General features: G+C 41.2%; 2 protein-coding genes across 2 annotated transcripts in view; one reads left to right on the top strand and one right to left on the bottom strand.

The window, feature by feature from the left end:
- LOC126481004 (facilitated trehalose transporter Tret1-like) overlaps nt 1-1,350 on the top strand; it is a 128,748-nt gene extending 127,398 nt beyond the window's left edge. The window contains exon 5 of the mRNA XM_050104458.1: nt 704-1,350. Within this exon, the coding sequence (XP_049960415.1) occupies nt 704-1,012 (309 nt within the window). The 3' untranslated portion in view covers nt 1,013-1,350. The remainder of the gene's footprint in view (nt 1-703) is intronic.
- Nucleotides 1,351-7,774: 6,424 nt separating this feature from the next.
- Nucleotides 7,775-25,246, bottom strand: part of LOC126480866 (armadillo repeat-containing protein 6 homolog) — an 88,088-nt gene continuing 70,616 nt past the window's right edge. Inside the window, exons 5-6 of the mRNA XM_050104244.1 lie at nt 21,727-21,876; nt 7,775-8,314 (exon numbers count right to left, since the gene is read on the bottom strand). Coding sequence (XP_049960201.1) covers nt 8,102-8,314; nt 21,727-21,876 — 363 coding nt within the window. The 3' untranslated portion in view covers nt 7,775-8,101. The remainder of the gene's footprint in view (nt 8,315-21,726; nt 21,877-25,246) is intronic.

Raw genomic sequence — 25,246 nt, 5'->3', positions numbered from 1 at the left:
AAGCAGTGAGAACAATTGTAAGAATTCCAAACAGTGTCATCCCAGCCACGTTTCAAATTAAAAAAACTTATTAATTGTCCCATCTCTCAGTATTAAAGCCTGTCTCCTCTCAATAAAGCAACTAGTAAAACTTCAACTGTACTATTTGGAGGCAATTAGTTGTGACCAGTGTGCTGTAGGAAGATACGGTATGAGCAATGTTTCAAGTACTTGTCCTCAAGTTCTCTTCCATGTGATCAAGGACGTCGTCATCAAAGTCAAGAGCACAGTTTGTGCACGGAGGACCACAGCCAGCCCTCCTAGTTTCAAACATTTCTTGCAACTGTTGCAGTGAGAAACATATCATATCATTCCTTTGATAGTTATTTGCAGTACCTATTCATTGGCATCTGTGTTTATGAAAAACAAGATTTCCATAATAGTGTCATATCCTAAACCAAACTGCTAATTTTTGATAAATGTAATGTCTATTTTTTAAAGTATTACTGTCCACACATTAAAACCTATATCATGTACATCATCAGTGGTAGATGAATAAAGGAATGAAAAGGGCCATACCACATCTACTTCCAGTCATACAACCAGACTGAAATATTGTCAACTTCTAACAAGATACTCACTTTCAATGAGCTATGTCAAACAGCAGCTGTCTGCAGAGGAAGGCAACATGATGATGGAACTGATAATTGGTGTGTGTGTTTAGGTTTTCAACTCACTGGGCATCGGGCCGCTGACATGGGTGGTCCCAGCAGAGCTGCTGCACCCATCGGTGAAAGGTGTGGGTACGTGCCTGATGACAGTTGTTCTGGGCCTGTACGGGTTTGCCGTGGTGCGGCTCTTCCAAGTGGTGGCCGACGCACCGGAGTTGGGAGAGCATGTCGCCTTCTGGGCATTCGCTGTCTGCTGTGCACTCGGCTTTGTCTTCGTGTTACTTGTGCTCCCTGAGACCAAGGGCAAGTCCTTCCTGCAGATCCAGCAGGAGCTGCAGCGGAAAGCAAATTCCCCTGGATGAGGGCTACACAATTCTCAACTATGACTCAAGTGTGGACAAAATGAACACGAGTTGCTGTGCATTACTTGGTGAATGTGCGTGCAGACAAATGAATACTACTCATTCTGCTGAATCGGTGGAACTCTTAAAACCGGACGTGTGTGTCTTCTGCAGATGAAACTGTGGTGTACAATCATCAATGCATGTACAATGTTCTCAACTGGACATTTCCTTTCTTAGTTTTCTACAAAATCAAATTCCCCTCTTATAATAAAGCATGCCAGTTCAAGTATTCTCCCTTTATGCAACACTTCAAAACCGTAATTCTGTAATTTTTAACACACAAAGTAATGTAAAATGTTATCAGCATGGAAATATAAATAAATGAATTTGTAATAAAATGTTATCTTCGCAGTATTTACCTCCACCCCCTACCCTCTCTCTCTCTCTCTCTCTCTCTCTCTCTCTCTCTCTCCCTCCCTCCAAGGAAGAGGTAAGACTCAAGTTTAGTGTCTTGTGGAAGGTGAAGTCATTAAAAACGGATGACAAGTCTGGCTTGGGGAAGGATCGAAAAGGAAAGAAATTGGCAGTCTCATTTTTGAAGGGACAATCCAACACTTCTTTTTAGTGATTTATTGAACCATGGAAAACTAAATTCAAATGGATGGACATGGATTTGAGCTTTCATTGTCCTGTGTGAGAGTTCAGTGTCTTACCATTCCACCAACTCTTGGTAGTCATTCTTCAATATGCACAATTCTATTAAATATCATGATCATATTTCATGCATTCACTAATAGACATGATAATTTTATCTTATAGTGTCAAATAAAACAAATTAACAGAAATAGTGACAAAGATAGAGAGTATCATAGTCAGTCTCATAATGAAATATAGTTCCTCCATCTAAAAAGAAAATAGTGATTCAAGAAACATCATTGACAAAAAACATGTATTCCTCATAAAACTAATGAAGGAACAATCTGGAGATAAGAAAGTTGCACAATGATATAGAAAATAATTATTACATGTAGAACAGTGTAAAGAAATGTTTCAGTACATTAGGAGTTATGACATTAAAAGAAAACTGGCAAATATGCAAAGATTTTTCTAGTTGCATCTAATTATGACCTTACAGACTCAGTCAGAGTTTTTCATATAAAGTGTTAACAATTAGTGCTATTCCTTCAAAGAAAAGAAAAGAGAAGTTTTCAAATTTAAAGACAAAGCAGTGAATCTCATGGCAGCATACTGGGATCTGTTTACTTTATCAAGTACAGTGTCTGCAACTACAACAACTGCAACACATATGGGGTCAGTCATGACATTGGGATACAATGCAGGTAGAGTAATATGCCTGGTGCAACTAACAGATAGCCATGCAATATAACTTCACAAAGAGGCTTAACTAGTCTTGATAAACAAGACATGAGCTCTTGAAATGAGTGACAGTGTTACATGTTAGTGCTTATTTCAATACTAGTATAGCCACTACTATGAATCTGCAATATGTGTTATTGCTAACTACTGGTAGAGTATGAGTTGGTCAAATACAGTGTGATGTGCAGATAATGCTATTACTGTAAACCATATGACAACATCACATACAATTATGGATTCACTTTCAAAGCATAGGACACAGCAGAAAATGCTAAAGGACTAGAACACCCATGAGCCCTGTTACCTTCTGTTAATGGCTAGCCAGAAAAAGTACTCAAAGAAACACAGTGCTCCTAGCAAAGGAAATCAGTTTTTTCCCCAGTGAGGACAACGGCCAATGGTGTATTTCTCATTAATAGTGTGACACCTTAATGTCAAACACACTATATGGATGTGATGTCATGGAGGGAAAGCACACAAATGAAGCCATATTTTTATTCTCTAACTAGTCTCGAGTTATCGCTGAGCCTGACAACACAGTTGCATTTTGGGATGAAAAATTCAGAATGACATGTTTGTGTGCAAAACATCACGATATTGTTGTGGCAGACTAGTGGTGTAAGCAGAGATCAGCACTGATGATCTAATTAATCTACATTTATTTGAAAAGGTCCTTTGACAGCTTGACATATGTAGACGTAGACGACATTCTCCTGCCTTCGTTTTATCGTATGCAGGTGGCATTAGTAATGCTTCCCAGATTTTAGAGACAAATCTCATCTCTAGACAGCTGCATTGGTGAATGATGTGCTGCTAAGTGATAGTGCCATGTGAACACTGCAGTTAGTTTGTTTCTGGTATGTTCCTATTCAACACTGACTTATACTAGTGTTTCAGCTGAAGACAGGAAGTGCTCACTCACATACCGCAATAAGATACACACACAAGCTGAGACAGTAGTGGTAGTAGTAGTAGTAGTAGTAGTAGTAGCAGCAGCAGCTTTATTCATCCATAGATCTGTTTTTACAAGGATATAGGACATGTCAAAGTATTTACAAATTTAGATCAATCTGAAATAAGCTAATTCGTATACACATATATTTACAGACTTCTAGTTAGAGACAATCATTAGATTTACTCCTGGTATACAATACTTCTTTTTACAAATAACTTATTAAATAATGTAATGCCACATTGTTCACTCATATCTATCAGTCACTGCACACACTATACACACATTTCATAATACTTCACTCACTACACGCACGCACACACACACAATGGTGATCTCTGGGCCATTTTCTGTACCACAACTTCCCATTTGCTATCCTGAAAAGCTGAGTCAGCATCCCTCCATAATGTGTGAGATGTTGAGCTCAGAAAGATGAAGAGGTGTTAGTATTGTGCTATACATAGTTAAGTATTTTTAGAAAGGAAAAAAGAAGGGGAGGTGTTATGTGGAATGTTGGATATTTTATAATCATTATTATTATTATTATTATTATTATCATCATCATTATTTATTTGTAAAATATTTTTTATCAAACACCTACTCTGTTTTAGCAGTAATCCTTCAATGTATAAAATGTATTGCATAACAGGTACTTTCTAACTGCCTTTTTAAATAAGTGTATTTTTGCAATTTCTTTAATCTCTTTTGGTAATTTATTGTAGTTTTATTCCTTGGTAGAAAATGCTGTTTTAAGTTTTATGTTTATTTTTTCTTGGTAAATGTACGTTGAGTCTATCTCTTGTTGCATGGTCACGGGCAGAGATGTTTACGCGGTAATTACCAATGTTATTTTTAATGTGTACAACTGACTGGTAAATGAATTCACATGGAGCAGTTAAAATCCCCAGTGTTCTGAATAGATCTCTACAATGAGCTCAACTATTATTTTTGGTAATTATTCTTATGACTCTTCTCTGGAGTTTGAAAATTGTCTTCATATTTTGTGCATTTGTTCACAAAAAAGAATGCCATAGCTAAGAATTGAGTGTACATATGAATAATATGTAACTAAAAGACACTACATGTTACACACTGATGATAGAATTCTAAGGGCATAACATGCTGATGGCCTTCTGTTTGCAAGTACCTTTGTGTGTTCGCACCACTTCAACTGAGAATCAATATTCATTCCTAGAAATGTTGCATTTGTTACACAGTCTATAGAGGTGCCATCTACATTTAATTCAACATTTTCATTTTTACTCTTCAAACTGAAATTCAGGGCATTAGTTTTCTTCATGTTCAATGTCACTTTATTACTTATTGACTAATCATAAACTTCCTTGAGAGATTCATTTGCTTTCTCGGCAAGGAGTTCTCTTGTTTTCTCAGTGACTATAATATTGCTGTCATCAGTGAAGAGCATTTTTTCACCATGAGTAACACTACTGGGAAAGTCATTGATGTATATCAGGAACAGTATTGGTCCTAATATGCTACCTTGTGGAACCCCTACATTAATTATATTAATGTATTAAGTGTTTTACTAAATGTTTAGATCTATTTAAAGTATGTGTTATCTCTATCCTATCTGTTAGGTATGATCGAAACCAGTCATTAGCTACCCCTCTTATTCCTAATGCTTCTAATTTATTTAATAAAATCTTGTGGTTGACTGTATCAAATGCCTTGGAAAGATCCAAAAATATGCCTGTGACACACTCATCTTTATCAAGAGCCTCAAGTACAACTTTTGAGAATTCTACTATGGCTGACTCCATATTTCTGCCACTTCGGCAACCAAACTGTGATTTGCTTAAAAGATTGTATTTATTCAGATAATTCGTTAATCTGTCTTTCATAATTGCTTATATTATTTTTGAGAATGCTGACAGCAGGGAAATGGGCCGGTAATTTTCTATGTCTTCTGCATTACCTTTCTTAAGCAAAGGTACAGCTCCTCCTTGTTTTAACTGCTCTGGAAATGTCCCTGATGTGAAGGATTCATTTATTATACTTGTTAAGGGGCGACTGCTGCGGTCGCAGGTTCGAATCCTGCCTCGGGCATGGATGTGTGTGACGTCCTTAGGTTAGTTAGGTTTAAGTAGTTCTAAGTTCTAGGGGACTGATGACCTTAGAAGTTAAGTCCCATAGTGCTCAGAGCCATTTTTTTGTTAAGGGGCCTTGTATAATCTATATGCATTGTTTCAGTACACACACTGGTACTTCATCTAAGCCTACTGACACTTTAGTTTATGAATTGTTTTACTGTCTTCATTCTCTGTGGTTGCAAGTAACAGCATTGTGTTTAGTGCAACATTATTTACAGGTGTTGTTTTGTTTAGAGGAATTTTTGCTGTAACTTCTCTGCAGTACTTGAAAAATGCTCGTTTACATAGTTTTTAAGTGCTGTGGGTCATTTATTACTTTATCCCCCTCCCTTAGCAGTATGTCATTCTGCGTTTGTTTGCCTCTTCCCGTTTCCTTTTTTATGACATCCCAGACTGCTTTGCTTTTATGCTCTGCATTATATATTATTTTGTTATTAACATTTTACTATGACTGTGTTCACATTCATGTTTTAGTCAAAACATATTGCTGTGTTAATAGTCAGTGGCACAAATGATCAGTCACTTCCTTCAGCAGCCCAATAACATCTGTCACTAAAGAGTATTTATCTTCTACTAATCATTCGTTCCCATTACTTTACAAGAGGTCTGCTAATGAGAATCAATCTCGTAGTGTTTTAAATTATTTTACACATTGTCTATTGTATTATTCTTATCCCCAGATAAGCTTTCCATTTCTGGGAACTACACTGATGATGCAAGTCCCTACACCCAAAAAAGCAACTCATTGTCAAACAGAACTTTGTAGAGATATATGGCATTAGGACTTAACAACCCCCTGATTATGATGAGTCACCACAGCACAATTTTCACTTTCTACAAGAAAAGTTTTTCAACATAAGAAACAAAAAAATTGTGTCCTAAAATAAAGAACTCCTACTCCACATACTAGACTCAAGGGAAATGTGACCTGTGACACTGTTCAAATGTGAGATGTAAATTTTGCATAGCATTTTATGCTAGTAATACTACTATTAGTTAGGATGAATGTCTACAGACACAGTCTTAACACTGACAACATTAAATATCCTGTTGCTGAGCAAGGCAGTATGGATTTCTGTAGGTGAAATGAATTCAGTTCATACGAACCCCCTCCACAAAAAGCAATGCTTCATAACTCTGTATATTTCCTAGTCTCTACAACAAATACAGGCTGTCACCATCAATTTGGACTTAATTTGTGCCTTTCTCCACTTCCTTAAACAAGGTATTTTTGAATCTTTTTTCATTTGAAAATGGCATTATCCGTCTCTATTCTCACTAGTACTTGCTTCATTTTCTAATAACTTAGTATTTTAATTTTACCTCTCTATTTTTGGAATAGCATTTAACTCCTCGAAACAAGCCAGCATGCCCTTCAGCTCCATATTTGATGCAGTAGCAAATCAATTATTAACTGCTGTGTTCTGAAAACATTCTTTCATTTATCATCATGGTTATGAAGAATATGCCATCATAATCCAGTAGCAGCACAGTTACACTACATTTTTATTGCATGCTTTAAAGCATACTAACAGTGTCTTGCTAAACTAATGTGGAAGAAGTATTGTTTGGTGATCCAACCTTGTGTAATCTGAACATTCCTTTGTAAACATTGCCGCCTCCTGCCCCCCGCCCCCCCTCCCCCACTGCACCCCAAACCTATATTCTTCACATTCTTTTCAGTCCTAATTTAATTTATACTTCATATACATATGTACTCAGCTACATGTTTATCAGTTAGCTCATATCTTTGATCTCTGAGCAACCAAAAGCTAGTACTATTCTAGATGTTGTATACTGGCTCTTAGTCCTATTACTTCTAAATTACTTCCAGTCTACCTTGTTTCTTCTCTTACTTGTGGCTTAGAACCATTGTTCTCTCCCTCAGAACCTACTTCATAGTCCTCATATTTCTCTCTTTGACTACATCAACTTTGTTATTTTGACAGCTGTCACATAATGTTCCTCTTCTATTACACATACTGTAAATGTTTTAGTTGCCCAATAGTGTAAAATTTACCTTTCCTTCTAAAGCTCACATTTTAAGTATTTATTGATTATCAAAATCTGAATCACTCTTAGAAAGAAGTGCATAAATATCAGTCAATGACAACTGTAGGAAGCACCAATTTGAAGGTTCATTTGAATAGTGCAGCGCATGTGGTATGCTATTCCCCTTCACGGAGGTGTGAACTAGCCCATCCAGCTAGTTATGAGGGAGCATACAATTTTATATGTTTTGAACACAATCTGTCTGACTACTCACCAAAAAAGAAAAACAATTTCTGAAAATGTAAACAAAAAAGTAAACATTATAAATTGCTTTTCATTTATTGTTAACAATGTCAAATCACAGTTAACAGTATTATATTAAAATTAATTAACAAAATTAGATAGCTAAAAAACAAAATTTTTAGTCACCAGTGCAGAGTCAAATGTGATTCTTCCAAAAATAGGTACCAGCACACAAAGGGACTGCACCAGTTGTTAGAAAATATATAGCAATATAACAACTCGCCACGGAGCTATTGGTTTTACCAAGCACAAAAATCAAATGATTTTATATTAATATTCATTAATATAATGAGTTAATTACAAAATGTTCATGTAAATAGATGTTGTTATTTACGATGAGGAAGCACAACTTGGAAGTCTGCATGCAAATTATTAATTTAAAGCACCTCCCTTTCCTGTCCACTGTTCTATGAGTTTAACTTCACAACCCAAATCACGCAGGGCAGCTTTTACGTCATAGTCACATCTTTTATCATGCTTTTTGATGATGGAATTCAGATGCTCTTCAACACCCATCTCAAGAAATAAAGGAGCCAGCGATCGTTCTCTTGCCACAATGTTCCGAATTGCCCAACAACCTTTCACCTGAAACCAGAGAAAATATGTGAATGAGATAAGGCACACACTACATGCAGAAAGAATACCATGAAAAAGTGAACTGTTACTATAAAATATATTCACATTCAAAGTGAGAACAATAGTAGTAACAATAAGTGTCCTAAATACAGACATGGAGATTGAAGTCTTTTTTTGTAAAAAGATATGTTTTACCTCCAGAAAAATTATACAGGCAGTGACTGATATAAATTGCTACCCAACAATAGATACAGCAAGCAATTTACCTGACTCTTATTTCAGGTTCAGTAAAGGTGGACATTATCATCATTACCATCGTCATTATAACATTGTCCAGTGGTTTGGGTAAATAGCCTGTTGTGATGGCCACCAATCCCAGGTGCTGCTCAGATTTCTCCTGATGATATGTACCTTGCTATTGTGGATTTCTGACTACAAGAGAGAGCCCCAACAGAAAATCACAGGCCTTAGAAGGAAACACAGGGATGTGTTGGGCTTGGTATCCTCCACATACAAAAACTGTAATTACTCATCATACCTGCTTGTCTTAGTAAGATCATTATGTATAACACTAATCAATGTATGGCTCTCAAGTCTCCTGCCACATCACATTTTGTGTATCCCACAATATTTTCTCAAGGGAACTGCTTGATACCATCACATTTTGGTTATTTGTTACTGCTGGCAAACAGCAACAGTCACATATAATACTGATTTTATCAACTGATAAGCTCTGCACCAGTAAACAAGCAGCACCTACTAAACTTAATGCAATATGTAACAAAATGGTTAAGAACAATACTGACTCAAACGCTACTTCTCTCCAGCAGCAACAGAAAATTGTCACACTAGTGTCTTCTGGGTCACACCTGGAAAAATGTTTGAAAATAGGGCAGCTCTTGGACATGGTGGCTTTTCCAACTAAATGTCTGACATTCAGCAGGATCGGAATGATTTCTCTTACACTGAGGACTTCTTTCCACACTAAACAAAGCACACGTCAACAATGCACAAATTACGTTAAAACATAGATCAAATGATAAAACCCACCCTCATGAATAAAAATGTGAAAATAAAGCCGCTGCTGACGCATTGTCGCCCAACACCAAAGGTAGGGCACTAGGAAAGTTAAAAGTCTAAAACAGCTAAAAGTAGGCAGTCCAGCAAGAGGTGGATGACCGTCATTATTTGTGAGCCACAGCGACACCAAGGTGGGTCCTCACGACGGAGGAGGTAACCACGCGTTAGCCACATACGGCCAATGCGGAGCTGGCAGAGGACAACTGATTCCCTGCGAGAGGACCGCATGGAAGACTTCCACACATTCGTAGTCTCCTTACTGATAAGCAGTTTGTTGTGCATACTGTTATACCACTCCATCTCACGAAGCCGAAAAACCCTGTGGCGTAAGACAGAATGCAGGTCAGTTTCGGAGATGCCCATCTCCAGAAGCGGTTTCCACGTAGCCTGTTTGGCCAGCTTGTCAGCAAGTTCATTGCCTGGGATTCCAAAGTGTCCTGGGGTCCACACAAACACCACTGAACGCGAGGATGGCGAGGGTAGCAGTGGTCGATAGCTTGTAGGCTGCTCAAGGAGTCAGTACACAGAAGAAAAGACTCACCAGCGCGGACATGAGTGGGTGTGGATGTGCTCAGAAGAGATATGGCCGCCAGCTCTGCAGTGAAAACACTGCAGCCATCTGGCAAGTAGTGCTGTTCAGTATGTTCTCCATGAACATACGCAAACCTACATGACCATCAGCCAACGAGCTGCCGGTTTAAACCACTTCGTGGCCCTGGTACATGTCGAGAATCGAGAGGAAGTAATAGCGGAGAGATGCAGGGTGAATGGAGTCCTTGGGTCCATGCAAAAGGTCCAGAAGAATCTGCGACCTAGGTGTACACCATGGAGGTGTACGTGAATGGACCTCGAGGAGAGGTGGTAACAAGAAGGACCCCAGTTCAGACAGAAGGGACCGGATGCGAACCTCAATCGCAAGCCCTGACCTGGTCCACCGATGTGGGAGATGAACCACCGTGCTTGAGAAAAGGAGATGGTAATTCGGATGCACAGGAGAACTACGAACGTGTGCAACATAACTGGCGAGCAGTTGCGCATGCCTAACCTTCAATGGAGGGACTCTGGCCTCCACTAAGACACTGGTCACCGGACTCGTTCTAAAAGCTCCCGTCACTAGGCATACACCACAGTCGTGCACTGGGTCGAGTAAAAGCAATGCTGAGGGCACCGTCGATCTGTAAACCACACTCCCATACTCAAGGCGGGATTGAACAAGGGCTCCGTAGAGCTGCAGCAGCGTAGAGCGATCTGCACCCCGGTTGGTGTTGCTCAGGCAACAGAGGGCGTTGAGGTGCTGCCAGCACTTCCACTTCAGCTGACAAAGGTTAGGTAACCAAGTCAATCAGGCACTGAAAACCAGTCCTAAGATCCAATACGTCTACACTACAGTGAGTGGATCATCATTAAGGTAAAGTTCTGGTTCTGAATGAGCGGTGCAATGCCAACAGAAATGCATGACACACGACTTCACAGCTGAAAACTGGAAGCCGTAGGCTAGAGCCCATGACTGCTCCTTGTGAATGGCTCCATGTAGGCACTGCTCAGCAACACCAGTACTGGAGAAGCAGTATCAAATGCAGAAGTCACCCGCATACAGAGAAGCTGCTACTAGACTGTTAATAGCCACTAAAAATTGAGACACACTCAATATGGAGCCCTGAGAAATGCCATTCTCCTGAATACGGAGGGGGAACTGTGGGAAGCACTGACTTGGACACGGAAAGTACGGAGCGACAGGAAGTTTTGGCCAAAAATCGGGAACAGGCCCCACTCGTATAATGTGGCAAGGATATGATGTCGCCAGGTCGTGTCATATGCTTTACGTAAGTCAAAGTAGAAGGCAACCAGATGTTGGCATCTGGAAAATGCTGTCCAGATGGCAGACTCAAGGGACACAAGTTTATCAGTGGTAGAGTAACCCTGGCAGAAGCCGCCCTGACATGGAGCCAGTAGGCCATGTGACTCCATGACCCGACCGAACCCAACCGATGACACACCATACATTCCATCAATTTACAAAGAATGTTGGTGAGGCTAATGGGCCAGTAGCAATCCACATCAAGTGGGTTTTGACCAGGTTTGAGCACCGGAATGATGGTGCTCTCCCGCCATTGTGATGGGAAGACACTATCGCACCAGATCCAGTTGAAGATGATGAAGAGGTGTCACTTGTAGTCAGACAAGAGATGTTTAATCATCTGACTGGGGATCCGATCCGGCCCAGGAGCTGTGTCGGGGCAATGTGCAAGGGCACTGAGGAGCTCCCACTCTGTAAATGGGGCGGTATATGGTTCACTGTGGCGTGTAGTGAACAAGAGGACTTTCCTTTCCATCTCCCGTTTGAGGGTGCGAAAGGCTGGGGGGTAGTTCTCTGATGCAGAGGCTCGAGCATAGCACTCAGCAAAGCGCTCGGCAATCGTGTTTGCATCGGTAGATAACACACCACTGATATTAACGCCAGGGGCACCTGTTTGGGTCTGGTACCCAAAAAGACGTCTAGTCTACGTCCAGGCTTGGGAAGGTGATGTATGGCACCCAATGATCGACAGATACCTCTCCCTACACTCCTGTTTCCATCGTTTTATAAGCTGGCAAATGCAGGCATGGAGCCACTTAAAGGCTATTAGGTGCCCTAGGGAAGGGTGGCGCTTATGTCGCTGTAGAGCTCACCAATGCTCTTTAATTGCCTCAGCGACTTCCAGTGACCACCAAGGGACTGTCTTCTGCCGGGGGCACTCTAAAGAACAAGGGATCACGTTTGCAGCTGCAGAAATGATCATTGTAGTGACCTGCTCAATGACAACATAGATGGTACCATGTGGGGGAGATTCAGGGGTGACAGGAGAGGTGAAGGCTTCCCGCCTGCCTTGTTTAAAGCCTATCTGGGTAGGTGTCCATGGGCATGACACTGGTGGAGTGACAGGAAGATGGGGAAGTGGTCATTACCACACAGGTCGTTACATGCTCTCCAGTGGATAGATGGGAGAAGGCTAGGACTGCAAACCAAGAAGATCAATGGCCAAACGTGTGCCATGTGGCACACTGAAATGTGTGGGGGCACCGGTATTTAAGAGGCACAGGTCGAGTTGTGACAGTACATTTTCGATCTCCCTACCTTGGGCCTGTAAGCATGGCGCCACCCCACACGGGGGTACGCGCATTAAAATCTCCCAAAAGTAGGAAAGGTTTAGGGAGTTGATCAATCAGTGCAACCAATACATTCAGGGGTGGAGGAAGATATACATTGCAGACAGTTATTTCCTGTGTCGTCCTTATCCTGACAGCCACAGCTTCAAGAGGGGTTTGAAGGGGCACAGGTTCACTACATACTGAGCTCAGGACAAAGACGCAAGCTCTACCTGACACTCTATTATAGTCACTACTGTTCCTGTAATATCCCTTATAGCTGCAGAGGGCAGGGGTCCACATTGCCGTGAACCAGGTTTCCTGGAGGGCAATGGAGAAAGCAGGTGTAAAGCTTAACAGTTGCCATAGCTCAGCCAAGTGGTGGAAAAAACTGCTGCAATTCCACTGGAGGATTACGTGATTGTGAGACTGGGAAGGCATGAAACACTCGATGAGGCAGTCTACGTCTCAGGGTCACCTGCTGCCACCAGATGAGTACCTGTGCTATCGACATTCATTGTGTCTGAGGGACCAGCAAGATCTAGGTCCTCAGTGGACGCCATAATCTCCACCTCATCCTCAGACACAAAACTTGTAGAGAGTGGTGGTGTAGGTGCCACCACAGTGCCTTGGTTCTTGGGGGTCTTTTTCTTTGTACGTTTCTCTCACTGCTCCTTAGGTTTGTCCGGCTGGGAGGGCTTCACTGATTCAGTCTCAGGGACTGAGGAGGACTGTGAAGCCCTAAGGCCAGCTACCTGTGGTTGCTTCAGCCACTGGCGGGTGTCAGCTTTGCCACTGGTAGGAACCTGGGGAGGGAGTGACCCAAGGGATCCCTTCCTGGCAAGAGGAGCCGAAGAATTCTCCGGCTGGGAAGTCGGGATCCCAAATCCCTCCCCCCCCCCCCTCCCCCCTCCCCCTGGACACACCAGGGGAGTAATGCCAGGCTAAAGATGGCAGTGAAGCTTATTCACCCTGGTACCTCATGTGTACGAGAGTTGGTAGGGAAACTTTCTTGTCGACAAAATCTCACTTTTTTGTGGAGCATTTAGAGGACAAGTTTTGGGAGGTGGAGGGCTTGTTCAAAATGCAGTCAGGGTCGGTCTTGATCAAAACAGCATCCTCTACCCAGTTATGGGCACTACTTGCCTGTGACAAGATGGGGGATGTTTCTGTTTCCATCACATCCCATAAGAGCTTAAATATGGTCCAGAGTATCATATTTCACAGGGACCTTCTTTTGCAGTCTGATGATGAGCTGCACGCCAATTTAAAGCAGCAAGCTGTCCATTTCATCAGGCATGTCCACTGGGGTCCAAGGGATAATCAAGTTGCCACCAGTGCCTTCATCTTGGCCTTCGAGGGTGACACATTACCCAACCATATGTCCCTCCCCTGATGCGGTGCTTTAAATGCTGGAAGTTGAGCCATATGTCTTCCCGCTGTACTTCCAGTGTCACCTGTCGAGATTGTGGACAACCTTCATATCCCAGTACTCCATGTGCCCCGCCTCCCATCTGTGTCAGCTGTGGAGAGCACGATTTGCCTTGCTCGCCAGACTGCAGGACTCTCCAGAAAAAAAGAAAAATAATGGAATACAAGACCCTGAACCGACTGACCTACACTAGGTTAAGAAAAAATATGAGAGGCTATATCTTGTGCATATGATGTCAACCTACACCACCGCTACGACAGTGGATCTACCATCTTCTGTTCTGTCGAGTACAGTTGGCTTTAAATTGGCGTGCAGCTCATCATCAGACTGCAAAAGAAGGTCCCTGTGAAATATGATACTCTGGACCATATTTAAGCTCTTATGGGATGTGATGGAAACAGAAACATCCCCCATCTTGTCACAGGCAAGTAGTGCCCATAACTGGGTAGAGGATGCTGTTTTGATCAAGACCGACCCTGACTGCATTTTGAACAAGCCCTCCACCTCCCAAAACTTGTCCTCTAAATGCTCCACAAAAAAGTGAGACTTTGTCGACAAGAAAGTTTCCCTACCAACTCTCGTACACATGAGGTACCAGGGTGAATAAGCTTCACTGCCATCTTGAGCCTGGCATTACTCCCCTGGTGTGTCCAGGGGGAGGGGGGATTTGGGATCGTATTTCTTAGCATTGAAGTTAGACCTTGATTGCTTAGAGACTGCTGTGTTTGACCACCAGCAAGAGATGACATACTATACTTCATGGCATGTCATCCGCCCTGATGCCACCTACTCTGACCAGGGGCCCTCCCAAGAGTGCCACCCAGCCGCAGCAAAGGCCACCTGGCAGGATGGCCATTGCCGGGAGTCCCAATGCCCCAGGGTGACACGCATGTACTCCTTGGCATATGTGGGGAGTTAATGGCGCAGGCATCAGCAGAGCAATCCCTGTGTGGTCAGCGGGCTACAACTAACAGGGTACATGGTGGCCCCACCACAACGGACTGGCTACATCTACATCTACCGTGCTGGATATCAGGCACAAACAAGCTAAGAAGTCCATTATCGTTGACAGCACAGAAAATGATATTGCACAGAGGATGGAGGAAAACACACCCAGGAAGGTGACCCCGCCCAACAGCTGGAGAATGAGCAGAAGTGCAGATCCACGTTGACAAAGGATGCGAGAGGTCTCAGCACATGATGGACACTATGCATCATGTAAGGCGTCCTCCCCCAACTGGTTCGCTCTTCGGGAAAATATTGAAAAATGGAAGTCAAACCCTACAGGGGACTATAACATAAAGGCCGAAACGTATAAGACTTCATTTAGTCACTTATTATGACAGGCAGGACTACCTCGAGCCTATTCTACCCCCAGACCCGCAGCGGGGACTGATGATGTGAGGGTGCAAGAGAACAGCTGGAACAGCCAATATGGTCAAACAAGTTCAAAGTATCATTTATGCAGGATGGGTCATTAGGAAATTAGTAAGGCTTCAATAAAGTTTAAGTTTAGCGCAGGACTACCATGCACACTGATGAGCACTGTTATGCATCTGCAGGAACAGGACTGCAACCCTGTGCTCACATCTTGCTGCAGCCACTTGATCTGTGATATCATGGGCAGATGGCATCATGTAGGCGACATATATGCAAGAGAACCAGTCAATTGTGTCACAAATACTTTCATGTGACAAAGCATATTTAGTGGGTGCAATGAGATGTAGACTGGACAGCAGATCAGAGAAGGAACTTTTCCCCTCAAAAGTATCAATTTAGCTCATACCAGTAGACACCACTCTCCCCCCCCCCCCCTCCCCCCATGCCCAATTCTTTTAAAGTATTGAACTCTTGAGCATAAAATGTGCTACCTCCCAAACTATGCACCATAAAATTATATAATTTTGGAGGTACTGTAGGTAAAATGTGTTGGAAATATATAGTTAGTAGTAAATAGTAATAAAGTAAAACGTCCTGCCTGATGCTGCAATTTTACTGCATGAATTGTGAAAATGTAATAAATGATAAACTTTCTTCCTTTCATTCTGTTGTGGGGGATGTGTTTGAGTGAACGTTTTGTAAAGATTGTAGCAAGTCATTAAGTGCTCTTGTTCTCAAATACTGGATGAATACAGTCTGAGTATTTGCAAATGTTGAGTTACCACTGTCTCAAGACATACACACAGTTTCTAACTAAAATACTTAATTTATTGTGCTAAACCTTTAACATAAGATTATAGCTCTTCTTTTGCTGAGTGGCTTCCATCTTTTCCCTGAACTGAAGAAGTGGCTAGGAGGGCAGCACTTAAAAATTAACAAGGCACTTCAAGACAGTGTCAAGACTTATTTCAGTTCACTGGCGGCAAAATTTTACGAAGAGGATATTTAAAACCTTTGCCGCAGGTATGCTAACAGTCTCAATCATTGCTGTCATTATGTCAAAAGGAACTGTAAGTGTCCACAACTTTTAATAATAAAATAATTTTTATGTAAACTAGTCTTGTATTTATGGTCTGCCAAAGGTTGGAGAAGGAAAAGGTTTCTGTACCTTTGTGGTGAATACAATTTTGCAAGAAGAATAGGAATATCTTCCTATTATGTACCATATTACTGCAAAGATTGTTAAACTCCACCATAAGTGGAAACTACGGATTCAGAACAAAAACAATGACTTCCGTGGTTATGAAGTATGCATCAGCAAAGTCAGGACCAGAGGTATGGCTTAAATGAAGATGGTGCTATCAGCAACATGGCAGTCAGTAGTTACCACTTGACTACGGAGGTGGAATGCTCAGTAGGTAGCTCATGGAGTTGGAGTGGATGGAGTCAAAGAATATTTTAGTAAATCATACTGCCTCATATTATCCACTCACACATCAGTAATTCATGTGATCTCTCAGGTTTTCTCAGCATGATTGATTAATGGTGGTCTTCCAGGTATTCAGCTGAGCTGTTTCCATTTCATGCATAATATTTCGATGACAGGCTCAGTCATCTTCTCCAGGTTCTGTGAGTTTTTCTGTTATGTGTTCACTGCCTGGAATCCAAGAATTGTGCATGAAATGGAACCAACAGCTTAACTGGACACTCAAAAATTATCATTAATGGGTATTTCACATTCCTATGACGTATCGCTTACTATTATGCCAATCTTAATGTGCAAATCATTACCTGCTGTCGGCTGAAGTCTTGAGGAGCCATTCCGACCTACTGTCATCCACCCCGAAGATAACATAAGTCCCTAAATTTTTACTATGTAGATATCACAAGCAATATAAATCCAGTGACAATCACAACATCAATAAATTTTAGCATCCATAAATTGAACTTGATTCATATATTTTATGCTTGATAAGACAAGTCTTGCATAGAAAATGAGCTTTCTGCTGATAGCTTTGGTAAGCAGCCTCTTCTGTTTAGTATATGGCAGATGAAGTAGCTCTTTCTTTTTATTTCTGGTGTGGTAATTTGCTTCTCTGTGTATACCCTGCACGTCTGGGAAAGTATTACTACATTTTTGTATTAACATCTCAAACTGTTAAAACTGAAATCCTTGAGTACGGGAATTCCTGAAGTGGAAAGAACAGAAGTTTATAAAGATGTTGATATGAAATCAACCTCCACAGTGACAGTAGGTACTCATGTGTACGAGTCTTGCAGAAGTTAGCATGACCTCCTCCTCCTTTTGACATAGCTCAACAACCCACTTTGTGGCCATCAATTTTTGAGTGGCAACAGACAAAATTGTTACACATTATATCTGGTTTTCTAAACCAGCACATTTGTTTGATTTGCTGGCTTGTTATTGCTTGAATATGAAATCAGCATTGTCTTGTACAGTTTCCAGCCACTGCCAATGTCTGTCTAGAATACAAGCCTCTCCATCATCATCTGTCTTCCCACCATCTTTCCATCTCCACCTTGATCAAGACTGCTTCTTTATTTTGCACACAGTCCTTCACTCCTTTCAGCCACCTGTCCCTTGGTCTTTCTCCTGATCTTTTTCCCTTCCCTTTCATCTTGTGTATCTTTCTAGCTATCCTACTTCACTTAATACGTCCATTCACTTAATATGTCCACGCCATCTAAGCCTTTATTCCTCTATCCTATCCTGCAACTGTTCCTCTTTCATTAATTCCTTGATTCTCTCATTGCTTAACCTGCACATCTTCGCCATTTCAGTATTATTTCTCAAGAATTTCAACTCACTATGTTGTATTTTGGTTTTCTCTCTCTTCTTTTCATTACCCAGGTATCCAAGGCACATATTAGGATTGGAACATAGTGTGGCTGATACACAGCCTTTTTGCTGGTTTGAAAGACATCCTTGCCCCCATATCAGGCTTTCAACATGCTTCTGATGAATGCTTCTGCTTGTTTCCCCCATTCATTTATTTCTGTCATTTCTTCCTAGTTGCTTGTATCTTGCTTCCCAGATACTTGAAATGCTCTGCATTCCTCAATCGTTCTGCACCATTTGTTATCCTAGTTGCGATCATTTCACACTTACTTATGCCAAATTTCATCTCACATCCTTGCACTATTCATTGTCATGTCTTATGTCCAACTGCTCCTCCACTTCCTTCTCCTTGTTCCCTCAAATAATCAAATCGTCTGCACAAACCATTTTCCCTTCACCAATTACTTGTGCCACACTGATCATCATCTCATCCATCACAATAATGAAGAGCAATGGTGAAAGCGCACTTCACTGTCTCGAGCGATTCTTCTGGTCCAGCCAATATGAGCTCACTCTTTCCACTTTCACGCAGCTCACGCCCCCATTGCACATTTCTCTTATCCTTCCTATAGTCTGCTTTTCTACTCCTCTGTTCTCCAGGGACTTCCATGTGTTGTTTCTACATACACTACCATATGCTTCTTGACTGTTCAGGAAGAGCATCAGTAGATCTATTACATATTCATAGTAGCATTCCTGTAGCTGCCGTTAGTGAAAATTAGATCTACTGTGGACCTTCCTACTCTGTACCCATGTTGTTCTCTTATCCTTCCTTCTATTTTTGCCTAAATTCGTATTTCCAGAACATTCTCTTATGCCTTTGCACAACTGTGCTAATCTTGAAGATTGGGCAATCATTCCCTTCTTCCAGCCTTCTGGGGTCCTACTCTCAACATTTTTTTGAAGAGCTCATTGCTACTGCTGTGAAGGCCAAATTGTCTCTGTTGTTACGGGAGCCCGAGTTTGTGAGTTCGTGAAATAGTTTCTGGTGCAATACACCGCTAAGACAATTTCTCCCTGCCACTCTTACACAGCTATGTCACAGAGTCAGGTAACAGGATAGGAGAACTAAGGTTCCAAAACACTCCAACAAATTAGTAACAAAGTCACACAAATGATTTAAAAAGTTTTGCTTATCTTTGTGACTTGTTGAGTAATGAAGTCTGCAACTCTGCATGTAATATAAAACATAAATGGCCCTCAATGGTTAGGTGCAAATAATCATAGGCAAACTTCACAGTACATAGCAAATGCAATTTACAACAGCAATCTGTTCACTTCTAAAAGTTCACTAAACGACATTCCCTGTCTAAGTCAGCCCTGGACAATGTTCTAAAACCAAGTGGGTGACAACTGCTCTTCTATCCTCCAAGTAGGCATCTATCCGTTGTCGTCCGGTCATTGGCAGATTGTAATAGGCTGGCTATTGGCTGAGACGAAGTCAATATCTTCATCCTCAGTGCCGCCCACGGCACTGGTGGAACTCGCGGAAGTGGCAAGTCTTTACGACACTGGCACCAGCTCACATCTTTGCAACTGTGGTGCTTTTGCCCTGGCTGTGTCTTGTTTGGACAACACAGCATACACAATTTTCATCACTTAATGGAGTCATTTTATCCCCACCCCTTCTCCTGTTCTCATGATTTCTGCAATCAGCTCATGCAAACCTGGTACCTTTCCTCTTTTCATCTTTCTCAATGCATCTTCTACTTCTTCCCATGTTAAGTACTTTTCCATTTGCAGTTCCTCATCTTTCTCCTTGATTCCTTCCTCCTTGTCCATGTCTCCACTTGGGTTCAAGAGTTCTTCAAAATACTCCCTCCACATGCTCTTAAGTGCCTCCTTATTTTCTACATTTTGGCCACTTTTATTCACCATTCAAATATAGTCCATCATATTATTCTGCTTCTTACTTTTAACAATAATAGGATCATTTCTGAACCTTCACCATCCTCCTACATCATTCTAGCCCTCTTCTACCCAACTTCTCTCCTCTGCTATCACTCTTTTTCTTCTTTCTTTTTTGTCTGGTATTCTTCTCTTGACTCTGCTGTCCTATTCTTGAACAATACCCTAAAGCCTCTATTCTTCTTCAGCTTGAATATGGAGTATTCCATACTATAATAGTTATGTAAATGCTTTGTAGTTTCTTTGGTAAACCTGGTTTTACAGTTCATGTGCTTGAACCCAAATTTTCCTCTTCTTTATCTTTTCTCCATGACACTCACCCACCTGAGCTTCAGTTTCACACCAACAGCCATGAGATGAGCGTTATGTTCTGATATGCATAGTGCTCTGCACTTTAAAACTGACATTCCCAGAATTGCTCTTCACTGTCTACTAACTGATAACCCCCATTTCAGTTCTTCACACTGTTCCTTCACAAAAATGTGCTACAACTATTAATATAAATTGAACTAAATAAAAATTGTGTTGTCTAATAATGTGAACATAACTGTAGTGCCCACCTTTCTAAGGTTTATTTTGATTACATGACAGTTTATGGTTCAAATTGCAGTGTTATACTGGTTTTTGGAATCCACTTCACTGTCCTCCAACAGTTATTAACACTTTGGTGATGAAGCCCGAACATAATTCGGGACACAACACCGTGTTCAAAATATCGCACCCCAGTACAGCTCGGGCAAAATTTTCTCAACAGAAGAGCCATGTATCGCTCAAAAACTGGAGTCATTTCATATGAGAACAATGTACAGACATCGTGCTGTCTGTACCTTCACAGGTGCTGCCTGATTTCCAGAATTACTTTTAAAAGAGCTGTTGTCATAACTGACTAAGCTTATAAGTGCTTGGATTATCATGAGTTTTGTGCATGAATTTATTAGGTTTAGCATTTTGCTGTATTTCTGCTGCAGATATGTCATGTTTGTTGAGTGAGCAAGAAATTTTGGAAGCTGAAGAGGAAGACTTCAATGATTCTGGGTCAGAGGGAGAAATATCTCAGTAGGAACAGATTGAAGAAAATTCATATTCAGGGAGGCTGCAGTCTGCTACAATTTTTTGTCATAAACATTGTTGCTACAGACACTGCTGCTGTAATTACAATTTACATATGAAGCTCATGATGAGACAGCATCCAACATGGGTTTTCAATATTTGTTTGGAGAAGACACACTTCACTGGCAAAACAAGCACGAAAGAAACTGGTATCGGCGGCCTGAATGCAACATAACTCTCTGCATGCCAGAATACTTCAAATTTTCCATACAAAAGACATATACATGTAAAATTGCTCAAGAATCCACCACACACTTTTTTCAAGGCTTATTATACTTTTTACCACCATTATTGCAAAGTTTGTAATCTATCAACTAACTAAAATAAATATGAGAAATAAACCTTGACACTTGCTCTTTTTCCATGTGTTTAGCCTTTGAGATACATAAAACACAAATGTGCCCATAATACTTTAAATGATGGCATAAATGGCTGCTTTTCTGGGGCCAAAACCTTTTGGCTTGAATACAAAATCAACTTTTCCATAGTGCTTTTATTTTCTAATTGCATAAAAACTTTTCTTACCTGCAAATCAACTCTATCCAAATGTGCCTTCATGCCATATACAACTGCTTCTGCTGCACCGGCATCACACAGCGCTCTGCTATTTGCTGGACTTCTTAAGCTCAGGGCAGCAATGCATGCATTTCCTGCAAGTATTACATAAGGCGATTTCTGTAAAAACAAAGTACAGTGTAAATATTACTCTCCTGTACAGCACTGTTTAATACTTTGGTGGAAATAAATGCATGTAATAATAAATAACCTTCTTAATGTACATGGAAGACCTGAAGCTCTACGGAAAATTTGAAATTTAAATCCAGTCTGAATCTTCAGCGACGATATCCACATGGAATCAGATTTTCGTAATTTTTTTTCTTTTTTAGTATGTGAAGTTTAGAACTCAATCTCACAAAGCAGTCTCATGCAACTCTCAAAAATTCTCAACAAAAATCAACATTGACATTTTCCGAGGAACTCATATACACTAAAATTAAGGTGATTTTCATGACAGGCTGCATGGTTCACTCAGTAGCACTGAAGAATGATAAACAGGTACTCAATAGATTCTGGTTCAGATCTCCCTGTGGTCTTTTTTTTTGTTTTATTTTTGCTTCAATTCAAATACCTACATCATATAAATAAAAAAAATTCATCGAATATATGCTAATTAATACATTTATAGACATCATTTTTTTTTACAAAAAAAAGAAAGGCAATACAAGCAATCCACTAAATTACAGGCCCATATCACTAATATCAATATGCAGCAGCATTTTGGAACATATACTGTTTTCGAACATTATGAATTACCATGAAATGAATGGTCTATTGACACACAGTGAACACTGATTTAGAAAACATCATTCTTGTGAATTACAACTAGCTCTTTACTCGCAGGAAGTGATGAGTGCTATTGACAAGGGATTTCAAATTGATTCCATATTTTTAGATTTCCAGAAGGCTTTTGACACCATACCTCACAAGTAGCTTGTAATCAAGTTGTGTGCTTATGGAGTATCTTCTCAGTTACATGACTGGATTTGTGATTTCCTGTCAGAGAGGACACAGTCTGTAGTGACTGAAGGGTAGTCACTGAGTAAAACAGGAGTGAATTCTGGCATTCCCCATGGTGGCATTACAGGTTCTCTGATGTTCCTTATCTATATAAATAATTTCGGACATAATCTGAGCAGCCACCTTAGGTTGTTTGCAGATGATGGTATTTATCATCTAATAAAGTCATCAGAACATCCAAATAAATTGCAAAAAGATTTAGAAAAGATATCTGCATGGTGCAAAAATTGGTAATTGACCCTAAATGATGAAAAGTGTGAGATCATCCACATGAACTCTAAAAGGAATCCATTAAACTTCAGTTACGCGATAAATTGATCGAATCTATAGGCCGTAAATTCAAATTAACACCTAGGAATTACAATTATGAACAACTTAAATTGAGAAGAAGAATAGAAAATGTTGTGCAGAAAGTAAACCAAAGACTGCATTTTACTGGCAGAACACTTAGAAGATGTAACAGATCTACTAAAGCAACTGCAAAACTATGTTTGTCTGTCCTCTTTTGGAGAACTGCTGCGTGATGTGGGGTTCTTACCAGATAGACCTTTGCCTTTCGCGAGCAAGTGCTCTACCAACTGAGCTACCCAAGCACGACTCACAGCCCGTCCTCACAGCTTTAATTCCGCCAGTACCTCGTCTCCCACTAGAGCACTTGCCTGCAAAAGGCAAAGGTCCCGAGTTCGAGTCTTGGTCTGGCACACCATTTTAATCTGCCAGGAAGTTTCATATCAGCGCACACTCTGCTGTAGAGTGAAAATTTCATTCTAGAAACATCCCCCAGGCTGCGGCTAAGCCATGTCTCCGCAATATCCTTTCTTCCAGGAGTACTAGTTCTGCAAGGTTCGCAGGAGAGCTTCTGTGAAGTCTGGAAGGTAGGAGACGAGGTACTGGCGGAATTAAAGCTGTGAGGATGTGGCGTGAGTCGTACTTGGGTAGCTCAGTTGGTAGAGCACTTGCCCACGAAAGGCAAAAGTCCCGAGTTCGAGTCTCAGTCGGGCACACTGTTTTAATCTGCCAGAAAGTTTCATATCAGCACACACTCTGCTGTAGAGTGAAAATTTCATTCTAGAAACATCCCCCAGGCTGTGGCTAAGCCATGTCTCCGCAATACCCTTTCTTCCAGGAGTACTAGTTCTGCAAAGTTTGCAGGAGAGCTTCTGTGAAGTTTGGAAGGTGGGAGACGAGGTACTGGCGGAATTAAAATTGTGAGGACGGAGCGTGAGTCGTGCTTGGGTAGCTCAGTTGGTAGAGCACTTGCCCGCGAAAGGCAAAGGTCCCGAGTTCAAGTCTCGGTCCGGCACACCATTTTAATCTGCCAGGAAGTTTCATATCAGCGCACACTTCACTGTAGGTTGAAAATTTCATTCTATGATGATTATGTGTTTAAAGGGACAAAACTACTGGGTCATCATTCCCTCCTTATCATGAGAGAAACATCTGAAAACGTAAGATGCTAAGAAAATGGGGACTTGGACTGCTCAAGCTGTATAAGCAAGTCAAAGAGTTTAAAAGGGTGTGATGGTAACTGTAAGACAGTAGGTAAAAGAAAATAAAGATAACCCAGGCGGCATCTTGCACAAGAGGGTCTAAAGGCACAACAAGATGACAGGGGAAGAAAGTAACCTGCAGTTGCTTGGTGAGTACCTTTTACAGGAGGAGGCTCTCACCCCCACAACCACCCCAAGCACTGGAAGTGGAAGAGTACAATAGGTTAGAGTAAAATCCGCTCTCTCTCTCTCTCTCTCTCAGGAAATGCAACACTTTGGTGGTGGCCGTTACGTCATCAGCAAGCATCAGGGTTAGTTACGTAAGCAAGCTGAGAGCGTGCTCCAGATCAGCCAGCAGTGTGCACTCAACAAGAACATGCGCTATCATCAGTAGACTACTGCAACTGCAGTGAGGAAGATCCTCCTGATGTAGAAGGAACTCATGGGTGGGTCTTGTGTGACTGATGCATAGTTGGCAGAACACAACGGCACCTTTCTGAGAGGCCTTGAAAGATGTATGCCACACCTTAGTGAACCCTTTTTTCACTCTCAACTTGTTTTTCATTGTAGCAGCCTACCACTCCAATTCCCAAAGCCTCAAAATATTGCACTGAAGTTGTAATCTTAGATCTGTGCCCAGCATCCCAACATCAAGTTGGTCTCCTGTAGTTGCATCTTTAGCAAATGGTTGATTAGTTCATTTCCTGGAATGCCTTTATGGTTTTGTGTCCAGATGGATGTCACTGCCTTTCCAGAGCTGTAGAGGTCAGTCAGTATGTCCTGGATGTTGGCAACCAAAAGATTTTTGGGATAGCATCAAGATATGCCTTTTGAGCAACTTGTGGAACTGCTACAGATCAGAAAGTTCATTGTGGCCTGATATTTGATGTACCGCAATGCCTGAGAGGTGACAACCAACTCTGCAGTACCCTGCAGGCACTCGTGTCCCCTTGCTTGTGCAAAAGCATAACCAACCC

The sequence above is a fragment of the Schistocerca serialis genome, chromosome 5, assembly GCF_023864345.2.
Source record: "Schistocerca serialis cubense isolate TAMUIC-IGC-003099 chromosome 5, iqSchSeri2.2, whole genome shotgun sequence".
Classification (NCBI taxonomy): domain Eukaryota; kingdom Metazoa; phylum Arthropoda; class Insecta; order Orthoptera; family Acrididae; genus Schistocerca; species Schistocerca serialis.
This window is presented reverse-complemented; position numbering and strand designations above follow the sequence as displayed.